Source organism: Amphibalanus amphitrite, unplaced genomic scaffold, assembly GCF_019059575.1.
Source record: "Amphibalanus amphitrite isolate SeventyFive unplaced genomic scaffold, NRLGWU_Aamphi_draft 001908F_arrow, whole genome shotgun sequence".
Taxonomy (NCBI): Eukaryota; Metazoa; Arthropoda; class Thecostraca; order Balanomorpha; family Balanidae; genus Amphibalanus; species Amphibalanus amphitrite.
The window spans coordinates 46,795-63,799 of NW_024883401.1; the positions used below are offsets into that span (position 1 = coordinate 46,795).

The following is a 17,005-nucleotide window of genomic DNA, read 5'->3' on the forward strand; positions in this document are numbered from 1 at the left end:
CTCGTCAGATGAATCCGACGGTGATGACGAGGATGAGGACGACAACGTGGAAGAAAACACTACACTGAAAACAATTTAACCCAAGGCTCGCGAGTAAACCGGTGTTTTGCAGGTACCCCTATCCGCAACCATTTTTAACCACCCTCCCAGGAGTACAGTAAGGTCCCATTGCAGTGTAGTTGTCCCTGCTCTCAGCGGACTTGTCCGCTGACAGCGGTTATATCCGCTCAGAGCAAGTACGACTACACCGCAATGGGACCTAGCACTACTCCTGGGAGGGTGGTTAAAAATGGTTGCGGATAGGGGTACCCGTAAAACACCGGTTTACTCGCCAGCCTTGGGTTAAATTGTTTTCAGTGTACTGGTGCTACTGGTCACCACGAACTACATAGTTCGCTCTCTCCAGTCGTTAAAAGCATTAGAAACATTGTCCGCTGGTTTAGAAAATCGCTCGTACGAAATGAAGTCCTTCAGAAATACGTCAGAGAGGAGCGTGGGCAGGAACTGATGCTAGTGCTAGACTGTAAAACCCGATGGAATAGTTTGTATGACATGCTAGAACGATTTGATAACCTCAAAGCAGCTGTCCACAAAGCACTCATTGACATAGGAGACAAACGTATGAAAATGATCGATGATTATGAATATGCCGCCATACCTGCGCTCATTCGCTGCCTGAGAATCATGAAACTCGGAGCAGAAGCGCTATGCAGGAGAGAAAGTGGACTATTGGAGGCTGAAGCTGCTCTAAAGTTTATGTTAAGCGCGCTTGACAAGGAGGACTGCGCGATTGCATGTAAACTGTCTGATGCGTTGAAACAGCGCATCCGACAGAGACGGTCACGTGCGGCTAAAGTCCTACAATCGCTCCATAACAAAATGTCGGCAGACAGAGACTGGAAAGATATTTTTCCTAGTGCCTCTCGCAAGGAAGCACAGGACTTAGTTGTCCACATGATGGAAAGATTGGGAGAACAGATGCATGATACCGAAGTAGGTGTAGATACAGAAGTGATGGACGCTGATGATCCTGAATCAGCGCCGTCTCTTCAGTCGATGCTTCAACAAGCTCTAGATGAGGTAAAAGCTCCAGAGCAAGGCACCAGTTCATGCCCGTCTGGGATTAACTTTTCGCAATCTTCTCTGATGATGACGAAGGCCATAAGGAAAGAATTGGAAAATTTACCTATCTCAGGAAGGACAGGCATGGTAGCGCTGTCCTACAACTGGCTGAAGGGCATAGTTCCTACGAGCGTTGAATCGGAACGAGTGTTTTCCACTGTCGGGAATATCGTCACAAAAGTGCGGTCGAGTCTCGGCGACGAAGTCGTTGATGCACTTTGCTTCCTCAAGTGTAGACAAGTGAATGTGACTAGGACATGCTGCTGGTCAGACGACCACAATCCGTAGGCACGTCTACTGTATCCTGACTCGAAATATAAACAAGAAATACAATGATCAATGTCATTCATGCTCTTATATTTGTTCGGGGTGAAGGTGTATGCCTGGTATTGTGTTTATGATGGTAAGGATGCGCCATATACATACGATATTGCAAGAAAATTCTGCTTTGTAGACAGGTTAAAATAAAAACTGCTCAATCCCGGGATCCCGGGATATCCCGGGATTGCATTTCTAAAATCCCGGGATCCCGGGATTGCCAAAAAGTCCCGGGATTATCAGCCCTAATTTCGCCCATGGTATAGGGGAAGTTGGGGGAACGCCGAAGACTTTTTTTCTGACGCCCGTAGCACGCAAGGTAGACAACATACGCTATTCTTGTTGGCGTCATTCGAGAGGCCAGTCTTTTGCCTTTCAAACATACCAGGCGCATTTGATGAATTCGCATACCGTTAAGCGCACAAACTAAAAATATCAAAGAAGTGACTTTTTCGGCGTTGCCCCGGACTGCGGGGAAAGCCGAAAATGGGAGAAATGATCTACGGGGAATCCCGACATTGATGTTTTGCCATTTTATCTCAAACTTTATCCAGAATTCATCAAAGCTGACACACGTTTCAAGAGCTTGAGGACGCGGTGCACACTGGAAGTTATAATTGTGTGATATAATAAGAAAATGCCAGGTAAATCATTCCTTATAGGTAACAGGCCGTTGTGTCGGTTGAAAGTGTAATTTGTGTGACTAAAAATACGCGTTGCTATTCTACAGCAGTAAAGTCCACGTAGCGTGCTTTTAACACGTGCGTAATCGCACGTTTTCGGCATTACCCCAGCCAGCCATACTTTCATTTGCAGGCCCATAACTTTTCAACGTGCTGTATAAATTTCAAATAGGCAGCACACTTATGCAAAGACATGCTAAAGATTACTTGACCGAATTGGCCAGACAAACGGTAGCATAATGAGTAAAAAATGCAGCTTCAAAGGCGCATGTAGTACAAGGGAAACGTACCTTGAAAACGCTCTTGGCGCCCTCACAGTCGAAGTATTCCGAATGACGACTCGTAACAAACATGCGATAATTGTAGTCACTTAAGCTTCAGAGCATCACTGACAGGTGGCATCCATGTCTTACGGTTTTCGAAATATCTCGAATTTCGGCTTTGCCCCAACTCCGGCATTGCCCCAACTTCCCCTAACAAGGAAATGCAACTGGCCAAAGCGCCACTGACCCAATAATGGAACGGTGCGCGACTGAGACCAGCTGTGCTATGCACGTGTTTATGAAGCTGGTAAACATAGCCAGAACAACTGATTTCCTGTACACTCAAAATAATATTTACTAAGTCCCGTATTATCCAATATCTTAGCAAATCTCACGAACCCAAAGCGTGCCAAGTCCACATCAACGCAATCCAAAAGCGTGTTAATGTCCATTTAACACGACTTAGGTTAGTGAGATTTACCAGGATAACGCGGAGCGCGGCGGAAGTTAGTAAATGTATCTAACAGTGTAGTCACCAGTCGGCAAGCACCACAACAAGGATTTGTAATTTTGACAGTACGAGTAAATATAAATATGATAAGCGTCATTTTGTTTAGAGAGAAAGACTGAGAGAGGGAGTGTAATATATGAAACGGTTGAATATAAGTAGGCATGTGCCCTGAAATCTAATATAGACAAATTTTAGGGGACACGTTAGATTCAGCCACGCCGAGGGGTGTCCAAACCCTGTCTATCCCTTACAATTAAATATTGGTCAAAGCAGTCATTAGAAGATGAGTTATCCATAATCATATGTAAATGTCCATGTCTATGGCCGCCACTCTACGTCCCCCCAAAAAAGTCGCACATTTTGTCTGTCATGACTCACTGAACAGTGAGAACACAAAACATTTTGTGCTGCCGTGGCAGTCCCACCCGGGTCACTGCCGGGCGTGCCGCCACTACTAGTTCCGTTCGAGGCTGCGCATGACCCTGGGTGTGGGTCCGCCCCGCGGGGGAGGAGGGGGCAGGGTGTCAGGGGGGGGGGTCAGGGGGTACTCCACCGCCGCCCAGTTACCGCAGTACTGGATGACTGGCACACAACCCGCGCCAATAAAAACCACCGGGAGCTGCCGCTGGACCGATCAGTGAGCTGCGCTGGCCGGGCCGGAGCTGAGCTGCGCTGATCGCCGCTGGAGCTGCGCTGATCGCCGCTGAGCTAATCCGCTCTGGAGCTGAGCCATGGCGCTGTTCGGCCGTCTCTGGGTTCTGCCCGTACTTCTGGCACTGCTGGCCGCGACCAAAGGTGAGGGTATGTACGGCACAACATTATATAGGTTTAATGAGTTTTCAACCTAACGGATCAACTAAATGCGATTTATTGCTGAGTCCTAGTCGTTGATAGGCATTTCAATGTCTGTTCCCTTGTATGATTTTATTGAATTTTGACAACACTACATTTCTATGAAGTTATTTTGATCAATTTTCCGTGTGCATTGGGTTTATTTCAAATCACTTCATTACACTTGGAGAATGCTTTCATGAAGCTATTTTGATCAATTTTCCGGGTGTCTGGTGCTGATTTTAGGCGATGATTCTGGCTCCATGGAGTCAGGCGAGGTCCTAGAGATGCTGGACGATACGCTGGAGACCATGAGGGTAGCCGGCTGCCTTCCTGACGATTACGTCTCACTAGAGCTTCCCTCCTGCGAGCAAGTCAACGGGGGAGTGTACGACAAAATTCTCTGCGTCGCCAAAAGGTGATAGTTGCTGCTTAGTGGCAGGACAATCTGTGCAGCAAATGAACTTGCATTTATTACCATTCATGCTAAAAACATTGTACGCAAGGGAAGCATGTGACTGTGAAAGTAACTTGGTGCTTGGCAGGGCTAAGATTAGCTCGTGTTTGAATTGCGTGAGCTGGAGTAAGGCAACGTGAGTAACAATAGTTTTAATCCATCGCATACATGTAAGGTCAGATTAATGCCATCAGATGATAAACCTAGTCTCAGATAGACAGATAGAGGCTAGAATTGCGAGGCGCCCACTCTATGCCTCTTTTTGTTGGACAAGTTTCCATCATTTGACCAGGCTCTGGAAGCCATTTTTTTTTTCTGAGTTACGACTTCTTGAACAAAATTCTAGAACAGAATTGCGTCAGAACAGCGGCCAAAAAGAGGACTACCAATAACTAGTAGCTAACTATAACAAATAGCTTATAACAAATAGCAAATAACTAGCGGTTTCATTAGTTTAGGACAGTATCACACACAAACATGCCTGTTCAGCTACAAAACAGGCTGTGAAATCGTGTCAGCTATTCACCATCCTGCATGACCTGTTCTAACATAATATTTTCGCTTCCAGTGCCGGCTTTGCCAATGAGTCTGGGTCATATAATGCTGAGACCGCCACCACCTTCATCGGCTCTTTGAGCTCGGACGAACAGTGGGTGGAGGCGACGAAGGCGACGCTGAACTCCTGCTCTTCGATGATGTCCGATGAGCTGCCCGACAACAGGCAGGGAGTCTTCATGTTCGCTTGTCTGGTGATGTCGCTCAAGTTCCAGTGCAACGCCAAGCGTACGGGAGATGCCATGCAGTCGATTATCGGAACTGAGGGTCAATCCATCGGACAGGCTCTGGCTTATATCGCCGAGGGCTACTGTGTGACTGGCGGCCTTAAGAACCCCGACAGCATCGACGAATGGACGGCGTGCTCCGAGCAGAACTCCCTCGACCTGGAGGTCCTCGCCGAGGCCGGAGAGGCCTACAAGAAGTTCGCGTACACTTCGGAGGAGGTGGACATCGACGCAGATGACATCAACGCGCTTAGCGACCAGCTGGACAACTTCAACGCCACCATCCACTGCACGATGACAGCGATTGGGGAGATCACTGCTGACGGCGAGCTCGACTTTGACCGGATGCGCGAGAACCTCAACATCAGCAAGGGCAAGGACTACATCAAGAAGACTGCCGTGGGGGTGCTCGACTTCTGCCAGGGTATGTCACCCGCAACTCCCAACGACTTCGTGACATGCTGGTTCGGCAGCCTGCCCCACGTCTGCATCTCGCTGCAGGCCCACGGCCTGGTGCTGGCTCCGGAGAAGAAGCCAAGCTGCCCGGCGGGGGGACGCGGAGGAAGGGGACGCGGAGGAAGGGGACGCGGAGGAAGGACCCAGCGCCGCAGGAACCAGCGCAGGAGGAACCAGCGCCGCAGGAACCAGCGCCGTCGCCAGAGGCCGCAACAGCCCGCCGAGGAGATTTAGAGGGTTGCCGAACAGAGCTACACCCAACGGCCGATACAAATGATTAATGAACAGGACCACGCGTTTTTGCTCGCTTGGAGGCGTAGCAGACTCAGGCACCTGCTGTTGTCTGAACCCACAGTCAGACGATACCGAAATTAGATCGCACCCCCTTTTACGCATAATCATTGGCATTGTTCATGAAGCGCACATGCGGTTATATACAAAATGTTTACAATGGCACCGTTTCTACAAATACACTTTTCAAGATTGAGAGGATTATTTGGTAATTAAACTGAAATAATATGAGACACATTCAGCACTTTTCACCGCCCCACACCGGTGTTGATGGGCTAACATATAATTGCGTATTTTGTTTCCTGTGAAAATTCACCACCCGATGAATTCCTCTGAGGATCTTTGCAATGTCGACCAAGAAATGTCCTTATATCTTGTCATGGGAGCGCCGCGTCTCGAAACATTCCTCAAAGGCAGGGGGTCACAATAAAGCTACCGCAAACCACAATACCACAAAACACTGAACACTCTTGTTACAATCCAGTAGCATGGGCTCCTTGTAGAGTTCAATAGGTTTTGTGCCTAATAGATGCTAGCATCATGTTAGCGCTAGCTTCTGCTAGTTGCTACCTACATTGTACAGGCGTTGAAGACAGTACCCGTCCTGATATGAAATAAAGTACGACAAAATATTTCTATAATGCGCCATGATCGTACCATGTAGCTATTTATAGTCAGCTAGCAACAGATGGCGTCGGACAGGCTTTCATAGCAGCACACCCACGTGGGTAGGGTGTCACCAAACCAAGTGTCACCCATCAGAACTGTCAGGTGACCGCCTACACCGCCCACCGGTACCCCGTGCCACGACCCCCCCCCCCCCCGGGGAAGGGGCTACCGGCAGAGACCTCTGTTGGTCAGAAGTGGAGTTACAGCTCGCCATGATGAGACGTCATGACCCCGACCTGACTGGGCTAGAACCCCCCCCCCCCTCGCCCCCAGCGCCAGTTGCCCCAGTTGAACGATAACATAACATCCAATGCTAGCTGCTGTGGTAAGAAGGGCTCTAGCGTCATAACTAGAAATCGGATATTTATGTGATTTTTTTTCGCCAAAAATATGCCATTTTTATGTTTGAAATTATGGCAAAATATGTTACCAAATCATCAAAATATGTTAATTGAAGCACACCTTGACCACCGCCGGACCTATTGATTTTCTACACACGCACCGGCACGCGCCGGCACGTTACGCGCCGGCAGAGGGGGGGGGGGGGGATACGACCCCCCTCGCCGTTTCGCCCCTGATCGAGCTAGAGCGTCGCGGAAAAAACGAGCGTGCGCGCCGTTACGAGACGCGGCGATTGATGCCCGATTTTAAGACCTCAGGTCAACCAATGGCTTCTCAGTCCTCTCCCAGACTCCAGCCAGCTCAACTTAGCTGCATTGTCGACACCGCCTGCAAACCACCACGGGTCCAGCCCGCTCCCGGCCGACGTGATCGCAATCCGAGCCGACTTCTCGAGTTCGAGGCGGCGCGGCGGCGGGCCGGGTAGTATGTATGATGATGTAGTATGATGATGATGATGATGATGATGATGATGATGATGATGTAGTTTGTCGTAGTACCTACGACAAACTACGACATTCTTATACAGGCTTATAAAACATTCCTAACACAGAGACCACCACGGGAGGTCTGACTGAGTGTAGCTTCAGCCTTACTGGCCTTTTTTCCTTAAGGATTGTTTTTCAAGCTTGAAATGTTGTGAAAATATGTCCCCATGCCTACTTATTTGGATGTGTGGCTCTGCAAGTCAGTTACTCAACCAGCATCAGTCCGGCTCTCCATCGCATAGCCCTCGCTCACCACAGCCCCAGAGACAGCGTTTACACTTAGAGGTGTCATGCTGGTCATAAAATGATTACTGATTAGGGAGAACTACCTTGTGACCTAATTTCATCGACCTGGACCTAACCAATGACGCTACAGGTCAGGTCAAAGGTCGAATTTTCACCGTTTACAGGCATTTCAAGAAATGTGTTGAAAAATCAAGTAAGAAGGAATGCCATTGAAAATCGTCGATGGGGAATTGTACGTCAAACACATATTTTGCTATCTGAGGTCACTAAAACCAGGTCAGGTCACATAGGCTAGGTCACTGAGGGTCACAATATGAAAGTGTAGCGTGATACGTGTTTTATGGTCCATTTTACATGACAAACGCGATTATGTGGGTCACGCAACCTTTAAGACCAGTTTAGGCTATATTCTGGTGAAGGTTAGGTCAAGGTCGGGTCAAATTAGGTCAAATTTCAAACTTGATATTTTGCATAAAATGGGTATTGATTCGATGCAGTTCGTCACGGAGAGTCTAATGGTGGTCTTTGTTTTGTGCTACGTGGTCTAGAATTGCTAAAAAATTGTGTTTGAAAAATTGACGTCATCAGTTCTGAACAGTTTTTTTTTCGCTATGACTTGGCCAAAAAAAGAGGTATAGATCTCAAAATTGGTATGTACGAAATAGAGGACGGTAGGGACAATCATATACATTTCAGGTTTTACAAATCCGATTTTTTTAGGGTTTTCGGCTATTATAGTTTTAGTGATGATGAAATAGCCTTTGCTCATACTTAATCGAAAAATGACGAAAAAAAACAAAATATATATAAAGAGACTGATATTTCGCCCTTGTGGCTTCTTCAGAGTGAGCATTTAAAACATTCATATTTGAAGCAGAGATGGCGAACGTGCGGATAACATTCTTTGCACCACCGATCACAAGTTGTTGCTAATTTAAATAGCAATAATCCAATTTTAACACTTTACCCTAAGTACTATACTCTGTTCCGTTTCAAGCTTGCAGCCGGAGTGCCCTGCTGAAAGCAGTGCGTGATTTCTGTATGTACAGCTCTTACATTTTAAAGGGACCCTCCCACCTTAACATCAGTTTTGAGTTGAGATAGCCATGTTTGCGGCCAGGCTCAGAAACCACCATTTATCCTGGTCGCAACCCCCGCAGCTTTATGGTGTTCAAGAAATTTCTTCCCTTTACTTGCAGGGTGGGACCAGCGTGGTCCCTATCTCTTAACCATTACGGGAATCTGATGACGTCATCAGGCTTTCGAACGTCCGTTAAATGTTTGACTAAAACGTTTTGTTGCACGCGGTGGTATATGCTGCTTTGCGCGCAACAAATGCCGCACTTTCAAATAAAGTCGCTAGGAACAGCGGAGATCCCAAAAAGTAAACAAAAGTAAAAGTCTAATATCTTGAAAACCGGTGAATATTTTTCGATGAAATTTGGTAGATATTCGTTTTTGCTCTTTTTGAACCGAGCGACATCACTTTCATGCCAATTCATTAACTTTTTTGAAGGTGGGAGGGTCCCTTTAAGACGCAAATTCTTGAGCGGAGAAGCGATCTGCCGAAGAAACTCCGACTGCAAGCTTTATATGGAACAGACTATAATCCTAAATGCATCTAAGTCAATGATACCTAAAATAAAATTTCGGTACCGGTGTCAAATGTGTAATTGTGCAGGGATCGTGTGTGTTCTTATTTAGGCCAACATGCGTCATTTTATTTCTGTATACCTATATGCTGCCAGTCTGGGGAGAAGATCGTGATCGTAAATCATGCCTTTTTATTTTAGGTATCATTGACTTAGATGCATTTAGGATTAGTACTTAGGGTAAAGTGTTAAAATTGGATTATTGTTATTTATATTAGCAACAACTTGTGATCGGTGGTGCAAAGAATGTTATCCGCACGTTCGCCATCTCTGCTTCAAATATGAATGTTTTAAATGTTCACTCTGAAGAAGCCACAAGGGCGAAATATCAGTCTTTTATATATATTTTGTTTTTTTTCGTCATTTTTCGATTAAGTATGAGCAAAGGCTAGTTCATCATCACTAAAACTATAATACTAACAATGCTCATCACAGCCATCAAACATATATGTTTTCGGCTATTATATAAAAAAATGTTTTTTATTTTGGGGGTTCAAAATCCCAAAATTTGAAGAAAAAACTCATAAAGCAGTTTTGTAGCCCAGTCCATTCTACACATTCTATGTCTGAACAATTTTTTTTTGTATCCTCAAAGCGAGAGCTCATCCCGCGAAATCTTTTTGGGGTTGAAAATGGCAGAACAAGACGTCATTCTGACGTCATTTGCGGCCAACCTATCATAGCCTCTGGAATTTTTTTAGTCACAATGTGTAAAATTGATGCCCGGAGGGGTCCTGAAACTTTGGTGACGATATCGGCAGTCGCTTGGGAAATATCTACGGAAAAAGACAGGGGCGTTTCGCCCCCCCCCCCTACGGGGCGCGGGTTAACCCTCGCCCTGGCAGGGCATTTTTCATAGCACGGCCTGGCAGGGGGGCCGATGCTACCCCCCCCCCCTCGCGATTGGCTCCTATGACACTTAGAAACACCAAATTTGGTAGGTAGGTGTACCCCCTGGAGTTCTCGCCCCTGTGCAAATTTGGTTGCTCTAGGTCAATATTTAGGGGGGTTTTGGCCTTTGGGGGTATAAATGTAAAAATTTCGCTAAAAACAGGTCAAAAGTTTTTCGCTTATAACTTTTGATCTAATTAAGATAGAGCAAACAGAAATGCACCAGTGAACTCAGCATGCCAAGGCGCGTCGAGTGATATACTTTTTAGCTTGCTTAAATGTACTTAAAGTTTTTCTTAATTTTTAAGTAAACTTTAATGAATTAATTAAATTCAAGTTAACCAAATTGCACCATATCGCATATCATTCGATTCGGCTGATCACCAGGAACACAATGACACCATTTTTTAAGCTCTAGCGTCATTATGTGCCAAGTTATTGGCAACAACGTCATTTGACCTCAGTTGACCTCATTTGACCTGACCCATGGATAAGCAGACCAAACAAAGAAGCACCAAGTGACCTGCTGTTAAGTACTGTGGTTTCAAGGCACAAAAATGATAGAACGAAGCGGATATCTCCAGTATTTTCCGAATTTGGTATTTTCCCATAGGCTTAACATTACGACGTAATGACCTCTAACTGACCTCAGGTCAGTGACCTCAAAAACCCGAACTAAATGTTATACAACTCGGTGAAATTAGCACATCCTGAAAGTTCGAAGGAAATCAGTCCAAAACTGTGAGTTGGACAGGTGCAAAAAGAAAATTGAAATTTGACCGTGACCTTGTACCGGTTTTCTGACCTGGTGACCTGACCCAAGGTCAACCGGACCTGAAATTTTCAGGTCATATGTAAAAAGGTTGCCCCATAGGCTATGCCAAATTTGGCGGCGCGCACGCTATCTTCGAAAAACCTTAAGGGGGGACGCATCGACCCCCCTGCCAGGGCGAGGGTTAATGCTGACGCTGGTGACTGGCGGCCTGGTATGACGACAAGGGCGAGCCGGCGACGTCGCGAGATTTTCCACCATGTCTAAAATATGTGAGTTTTTGCTCAAATGTGCATTTTATGTTATTTCCATTCGGAGAGTTGATTTTACGTGAAAATGTGCTTTATGTGATCACATAAAAATCTGATCTCTAGTCATGACCCTGCACACCGGATTTCGAGCCACCAGCATCCTTTTGGGAGCACCGTTTGACCCCGCCATGAACTGTGACATACAGCGAGTTCTGCCAACTCAGCTCGGACAGACGTCAGGGTCCGTCAGGGCGCTGACGCCCACTGACGCCCCCTGTCGCCATAAAAGGGCCCCCCGGCCAGCGGTCAGTCGCAGTCCCTGCCAGCCCGGTCTCGAAGCCAGCAGTGTTGACGCCATGCTGCGGCTCTCGCTAGCTCTCGCCGTGCTGCTGGCGGTCTCCGCCGCCGGCGACAAGTACCCAATCAGCCGCTTTGGCTGCGGCTGCAACCGCAACATCATCGCCGCCGACCTCACCGTCCAGGAGATCTCGCAGCTGCGCGTCTACATCCAGCAGCTGGGCATCAAGAACCACCCGGTCCTCACTGACGACGTAATCAATGCAATCTTCCGGTTCAACCTGAACAACAACTACCAGGGCCAGGTGCCATCCAAGCGTTCCACTCTGCTGCAGATCTTCTCCGAGTCTTTCAGCTCGCTGACCGACGCGGTCCTCCCCAGCGTCTCGCAATGCGGCAAGTTCGGCGATTACCTCTACAAGGCGACGCCGCTGGTCATCTCTGGGGACCGCAAGTTTGATATGTGCTCACTGGTGGCCTCCTACGCGGTAATCCTGCATCAGCGCGAAGTCACCGTCAACTTTGACCAGCTGAACGTGATACTGAAGCTCGGACTGCAGAAGTACCTCAAGTCCACGGCCTACCAGGTGAGGCACTATGCTATGCTATGTGTTATGTTACAAGGTGGTTACAAGGCGGGTTATGTTACGTGCTCCTTCACATTATTTGATATTCATCGAAGCTCTTGTTTGCATCAGTTTTTTCTTCAGTGCAGAGCTATAGTTTCAAATGCTGAGATAGTATGTCCATCGCACCACAAGTGGCAGCAAGAAATATTTACACCCGAATCCCGTACAAACTGGCACACAGGAGCGCACAGGCTTTGTGCTTAGGAAACCGAGCCTACGCTCTCACACCATCTAATCATGTCCTTTGTCTGTTCCAGTCGAGCTACAGCATGTTGACACAGCTGCTGACCAGCCTGGACTTCATCGATCACGACCTGCCCACGATCCTCGACTACGAAGAGCTCATTGCTGTACGTCGCGCATTGCTGCTGCGCTACAACATCAAGAGGGCCCGGTTCGACAACAGGTTTAGACTAGCTATCGAGGTAAGCATTCCGGAATACTTGTGTTATTGCGCTTGGAGCTGGAATCATTAGAAGCACAAGCCTCAACGCAAGAAGGTATCTGCATTATATCTATATCTGTTGGTAGTTTACGCGTGATGCATAAGTTATTCAATAAGTGTTTCTTATGTCGTATGAAACTTAGGATAGTTGAAACGCAAACTGTACCGAAATACTTGACGAAAAAATCCAATAATTAAAAATAAAGCTGTTCTAAACGCGCTAGACACCATCTATTTCTAAACTGCAAGGAACACAAGACACATCGAATATGATCTCAGGCAGCTTTTGCCAAATTGTCAGGGAACTCAGATTTGTTTTTCAATAGAAAAACACAATTCTAAAGAATAGTGTTTTAACTATTGACAACAAACCTTCGGTTATATTTCATGAACATGCTATCAATGGCTACGTTTCCATGACACAAGCTAAGCCGATTTTGAAAAATGGATTTGCTCCATCATAGCAATTAGGCATAATTTAAAAATGTAAATATAGGATTAGGTGCTAGCTAAAACCATATATACCTACGCTCATTTTTTGCATAAGGTAAATAGTTTCCGAGAAAAACGCACGTGAAATTTCGCTAAATCGATTTAGACGTGTCATGGAAACGTAGTGAATGACAAGTCACATGCATTTTCTCTATTATCTCCACAGGAGTTCAAGCTAAACCGTCATCGCCTCCTGAGCACTTTCAACACCATTGCCTTCCGTGGTCCGTACTACGAGATCGTCGTGCAGGAGGTCATCAGGGAGATCATCAAGATCTTCCCGGGACTCTCAGCTTCGTCCGTGCGCATCATCCTCGACGTGCTGCAGCTTACCAACGCGTGAGTGGAGTTGTTTGTTTGAAGCAAGAGATAAGTCATAAAGGTCGCACGACGATGTAACTAGAAGAGCCCACTAGTCCTCGCAACGGGTAGGCAGTAGGCACACGTTACTCGTCTTGTCCTGTCTGGCTGTTCGTCGTCTTGCACGAGCAGCAAGAGGTGTAACAGTCTTTATCACGTATTTCAGCAGGAATAGTAAGAACCTATAAACTCTTCCTGGCAAAAGTGTCGTAAACAGAAAACATTATAATTAAACCCTCCTTTTCAAAGTTTCTTCTATTGACAACGAACAATTAAGCCATCCTTGAATAGGGTCCCGCAGGGGAAACGGGGCATCTAATTGTCAACGTAATTAACTTTACCGCCGTAGCATGGGTTGATATAAGCCCCAATTAAGAGGCCCATATGCAAGTAGTAAACAATCCAAGCGTCACAACAGTAGGTTTCATGCGCCGAACGCACTTGGTCAACCGTGCCTCATTTACTTTTAGACGTCTGTGCATGGTGAAACGATACCGTGGTGTTAGCTCGATTACGTTAACATACGCGTCCCTGTTTCCACAGTCCTGGCGGCAAGGCTAGTCCCAGGGACCTTCTGGCACTGATCACCGTGCCCAGACTGGACGCTGAGCTGTACGTCATCCAGGAGTACTACATCCAGAAGTACGTCGCCTCCTTGGTCACCTACTATCCCTCCATCTCAGTAGAGATTATCAAGGAGGCTTACCCCACCTTCCTCATCAGTCTGATTTCGCAGGGCATCCAGCCGGTGAACACGATCGTTACTTACAATACCTTCCACTACTACCTGCAGGCCTACTTCCAGTCCACCAGCTCCTACTCTGTCGAGTCTATGACGACCTTTTTCCTCCGCACGGTGGTGACGTCGATCCCTCGTGGCTCACCACACTTCCGTATAAACATTTTCCAGTCTACTGTTGTCATCGACAACATCCTGGTGCCGCAGCCCTGGACCAGCATCTACAGGAAGGGCAAAGCTAGCATCATCAAACGCATCGTCGGGCCACAGGGCAACAGCAGGAACATTATCATTCGTCTGAAGACCGGACGCGGTGAGAAGCCCGTCATCCAGAACGACCTCAAGTTCAAGAACATTGTTCCCGCTGACGTTCCGGGCTATGACCAGTTCGAGTACCAGAACGTTATCCTGTCAGCTATCCAGCTGAGCCAGGTTGCCAGCGCGCTGATCCAGCGCTTCAACCTGCTGAAGCAGCCCTCGCTGCAGCTGTCGACGCTGCGCATTATGATTCGCGCTGGACTGATCAAGGGAACTGGAGTCCAGGCTGCGAACGCCTTCAGTACACTGTTCCAGGGTCTGCCCGCCTACTCTCTCCCGACCGACTTGACGTTCGTCTTCTCGCAGCTGACCGAATTAAACCTGCAACTGACGGAGACTCAGATACGTGGTGCGCTCCAGCAGTTCTACGTGGTGACCCGCTCCCTGGGCTATGTCATCCCGCAGGAGACGATCCACAGTGTGTTCGTGTACTCCGTTCGCGAGTACCTCTCGACCCTGACGTCGATCCCGACTCAGCCGTTCGGAGATGGGTTCCTTGAGTTCCTGTACCTGCGTCTTGAAGTTATCATCAAGAAGGTAGTGGTGATCGAGCAGCAGGTGCCTATTGACGACTACGTCACCCAGCAGATCTTGTCTGTTTTCGCTAACGTTCGCATCAGCGTGGAGGCCAGACGCACGATCATCCGGTTCATCCACAACTCCAAGCTCCTCCCGAAGCCCCAGAAGGGAGTATCGGTGGTGAGCCAATATCAGGCTCTGCTGACCTCACTAACGAAGCGTTATCCGCTTGATATTTTCGTCCTGAATAAGAACATTCTGGTGCAGATAAGGAGTCAGCTCATCAGTGCTGGTATCCAGATTCAGCTCAAGGTTTTGCGCGATATCAACATCATCGCATACATCTCTCTCGGTCTTATGGATCGTCTGAAGGGGCAGAACACGGTGGGTTATGTTCGCCAGATTGTCTACAGCTCGATACGCTACTTCCTGCGAACCAACAAGGTCACTAGCATCCTGAGCCTGGAGTTCGTTCAGTTCCTGTTGCACAAGTACAAGGTGCCGTCACCCCCGCAGATCTGGTGGCAGCCACCCGTCGAGCAGCACAAGGTCAACATCCAGCGTGACATCTACATCCTTCCCGACATCTATCTGCCAGTGAGGAGTGTCCACCAACTGGTTGTGATCCTCCAGAAACGCTTCGTCTTCGTGTCGATCGACAACGTTCAGACCATTATCGTGCACACCATCCTGATCCTCCGTGCCAACGGCGTGACCATCACCAGCGACAACTGTTACGATTATCTGTACAGGTACTACAGCGGACTGCCAGCGAACATCGGCGTGGAGTCATTCGACATCAGCAGTGTTCTGGATAGCATCAAACGCTATGCGGCGCAGACCACTGTGACCGAGGTGCACGTGCAGTCGGCCCTCGTAGAGCTGTGCATCCACCTGTACTCGATGGAGCTGCCTCTGCCCAGCGTGCAGTACCGCAACAAGTTCCTCGGCTATGTCATCGACGCTTACGGCAAGAAGTATCGCCGGCACGGACTGCCTCTTGGCGCGCGCTTCTACAAGTTTTTGAAGAAATTCCTGCCGAAGGCCCGCCACACAAAGCCCAAGTACATCTCGTGCAAGTACGACTACTTCAAGTGCTAGATATCAATGCAGAGCAATTGGGCTTTGATCACTCGTGGATACCACCTAAATGACTATGGTCCATGCCAGAACAGCTGCACACAGTGCGGCGTTCTGACATTGGATTGGCATCAGAGCTGATATGACACATGATAAACGCATTGTTTGGAGGGTATTGTTAAATGGGTGGGCATTTTTCAGGGTTTACCTACACGTGTGACATGAAATTATTGTTTTTGTGTCTATTCTGATCCATGTCATGAAATTGGGTAGTGCATGTGTTGGTGTAACTGTGATATCAAATAATAATAAGACGATGATGGCGAAATGCGGTGTTTTTGTTTGTCGGTTTGCCATTTGAGAAAACGGAAGGGCGATGGGAAGAACTCACCTGAAACAAACTGAGAAACGTGACTCACTGTGTACGAGCTCACGATGAGCGCAGACGGCCAGACGGCTTAGCACTAGCGAGCGGGCATGCATAGACAACAACCTTAAACTCGAAAACAACAGGGTACTTCACTACAATACATCATATATTGTCAGCGGAGACACTGCACGACTCAACCCAACACGACACGACTCAACCATTGTTATGGTAACTTTGAGCTGCGCCCCGCTGGGGGTCCTAGATTTCCACGCCCTGCTGGGAGGGGGGGGGGGTTGAACACCCCCCTTTAAAGGGACTGTCCCACCTTAACGTTAGAATTGAGTTGAGATAGCCATCTTGATGGGCGTTCTTTGAAAATCAGAGCCGTGAAAACCGTTTATCCGTCGCCGCCCTCGCGCTTGCAAAAAACATTGTCATAGTGTGTAACGGGGCTGTATTTTGTCCGTTTTTTGGAGAGGTGGAACAGCCCAGTACAGAGAGCACACAGCATTAGCACCGCCTAAAGCAAGATAAACGAACAAGGCACAGGAGGCGTTGGGGTGGCGGCGGGCGAACAACGACTTTTTTGCTGGCTCTGCGTCGCCTGTCGCTGCGTCAACTGCGGGTGCGGCGGCGCCGCCGCGCCGGCTCAGCCGCCGCAGGTTGACAAGCGC

The 17,005-nt window shown here is 47.8% G+C and overlaps 2 protein-coding genes across 2 annotated transcripts; both read left to right on the forward strand.

Annotated features, from left to right (window-relative positions):
* Nucleotides 1-3,441: 3,441 nt before the first annotated feature.
* LOC122375742 lies at nucleotides 3,442-5,910 on the forward strand. Its single transcript, XM_043355235.1, has 3 exons — nucleotides 3,442-3,692; nucleotides 3,975-4,146; nucleotides 4,754-5,910. The coding sequence occupies exons 1-3, from the start codon at nucleotides 3,629-3,631 to the stop codon at nucleotides 5,655-5,657; spliced, it is 1,140 nt and encodes a 379-aa protein (XP_043211170.1). The 5' UTR covers nucleotides 3,442-3,628; the 3' UTR covers nucleotides 5,658-5,910.
* Nucleotides 5,911-11,388: 5,478 nt separating this feature from the next.
* Nucleotides 11,389-16,289, forward strand: LOC122375736. Its single transcript, XM_043355232.1, has 4 exons — nucleotides 11,389-11,966; nucleotides 12,266-12,433; nucleotides 13,112-13,284; nucleotides 13,849-16,289. The coding sequence occupies exons 1-4, from the start codon at nucleotides 11,439-11,441 to the stop codon at nucleotides 15,980-15,982; spliced, it is 3,003 nt and encodes a 1,000-aa protein (XP_043211167.1). The 5' UTR covers nucleotides 11,389-11,438; the 3' UTR covers nucleotides 15,983-16,289.
* Nucleotides 16,290-17,005: the final 716 nt, after the last annotated feature.

Excerpts from the sequence above, each read along its gene's own strand:
- LOC122375736 (XM_043355232.1), top strand. The coding sequence starts at position 11,439 with ATGCTGCGGCTCTCGCTAGCTCTCGCCGTGCTGCTGGCGGTCTCCGCC. Across the intron at positions 11,967-12,265 it reads TCAAGTCCACGGCCTACCAG|TCGAGCTACAGCATGTTGAC; the intron begins GTGAGGCACTAT and ends TGTCTGTTCCAG. Across the intron at positions 13,285-13,848 it reads GTGCTGCAGCTTACCAACGC|TCCTGGCGGCAAGGCTAGTC; the intron begins GTGAGTGGAGTT and ends CTGTTTCCACAG.
- LOC122375742 (XM_043355235.1), top strand. The coding sequence starts at position 3,629 with ATGGCGCTGTTCGGCCGTCTCTGGGTTCTGCCCGTACTTCTGGCACTG. Across the intron at positions 3,693-3,974 it reads ACTGCTGGCCGCGACCAAAG|GCGATGATTCTGGCTCCATG; the intron begins GTGAGGGTATGT and ends TGCTGATTTTAG. Across the intron at positions 4,147-4,753 it reads ATTCTCTGCGTCGCCAAAAG|TGCCGGCTTTGCCAATGAGT; the intron begins GTGATAGTTGCT and ends TTTCGCTTCCAG.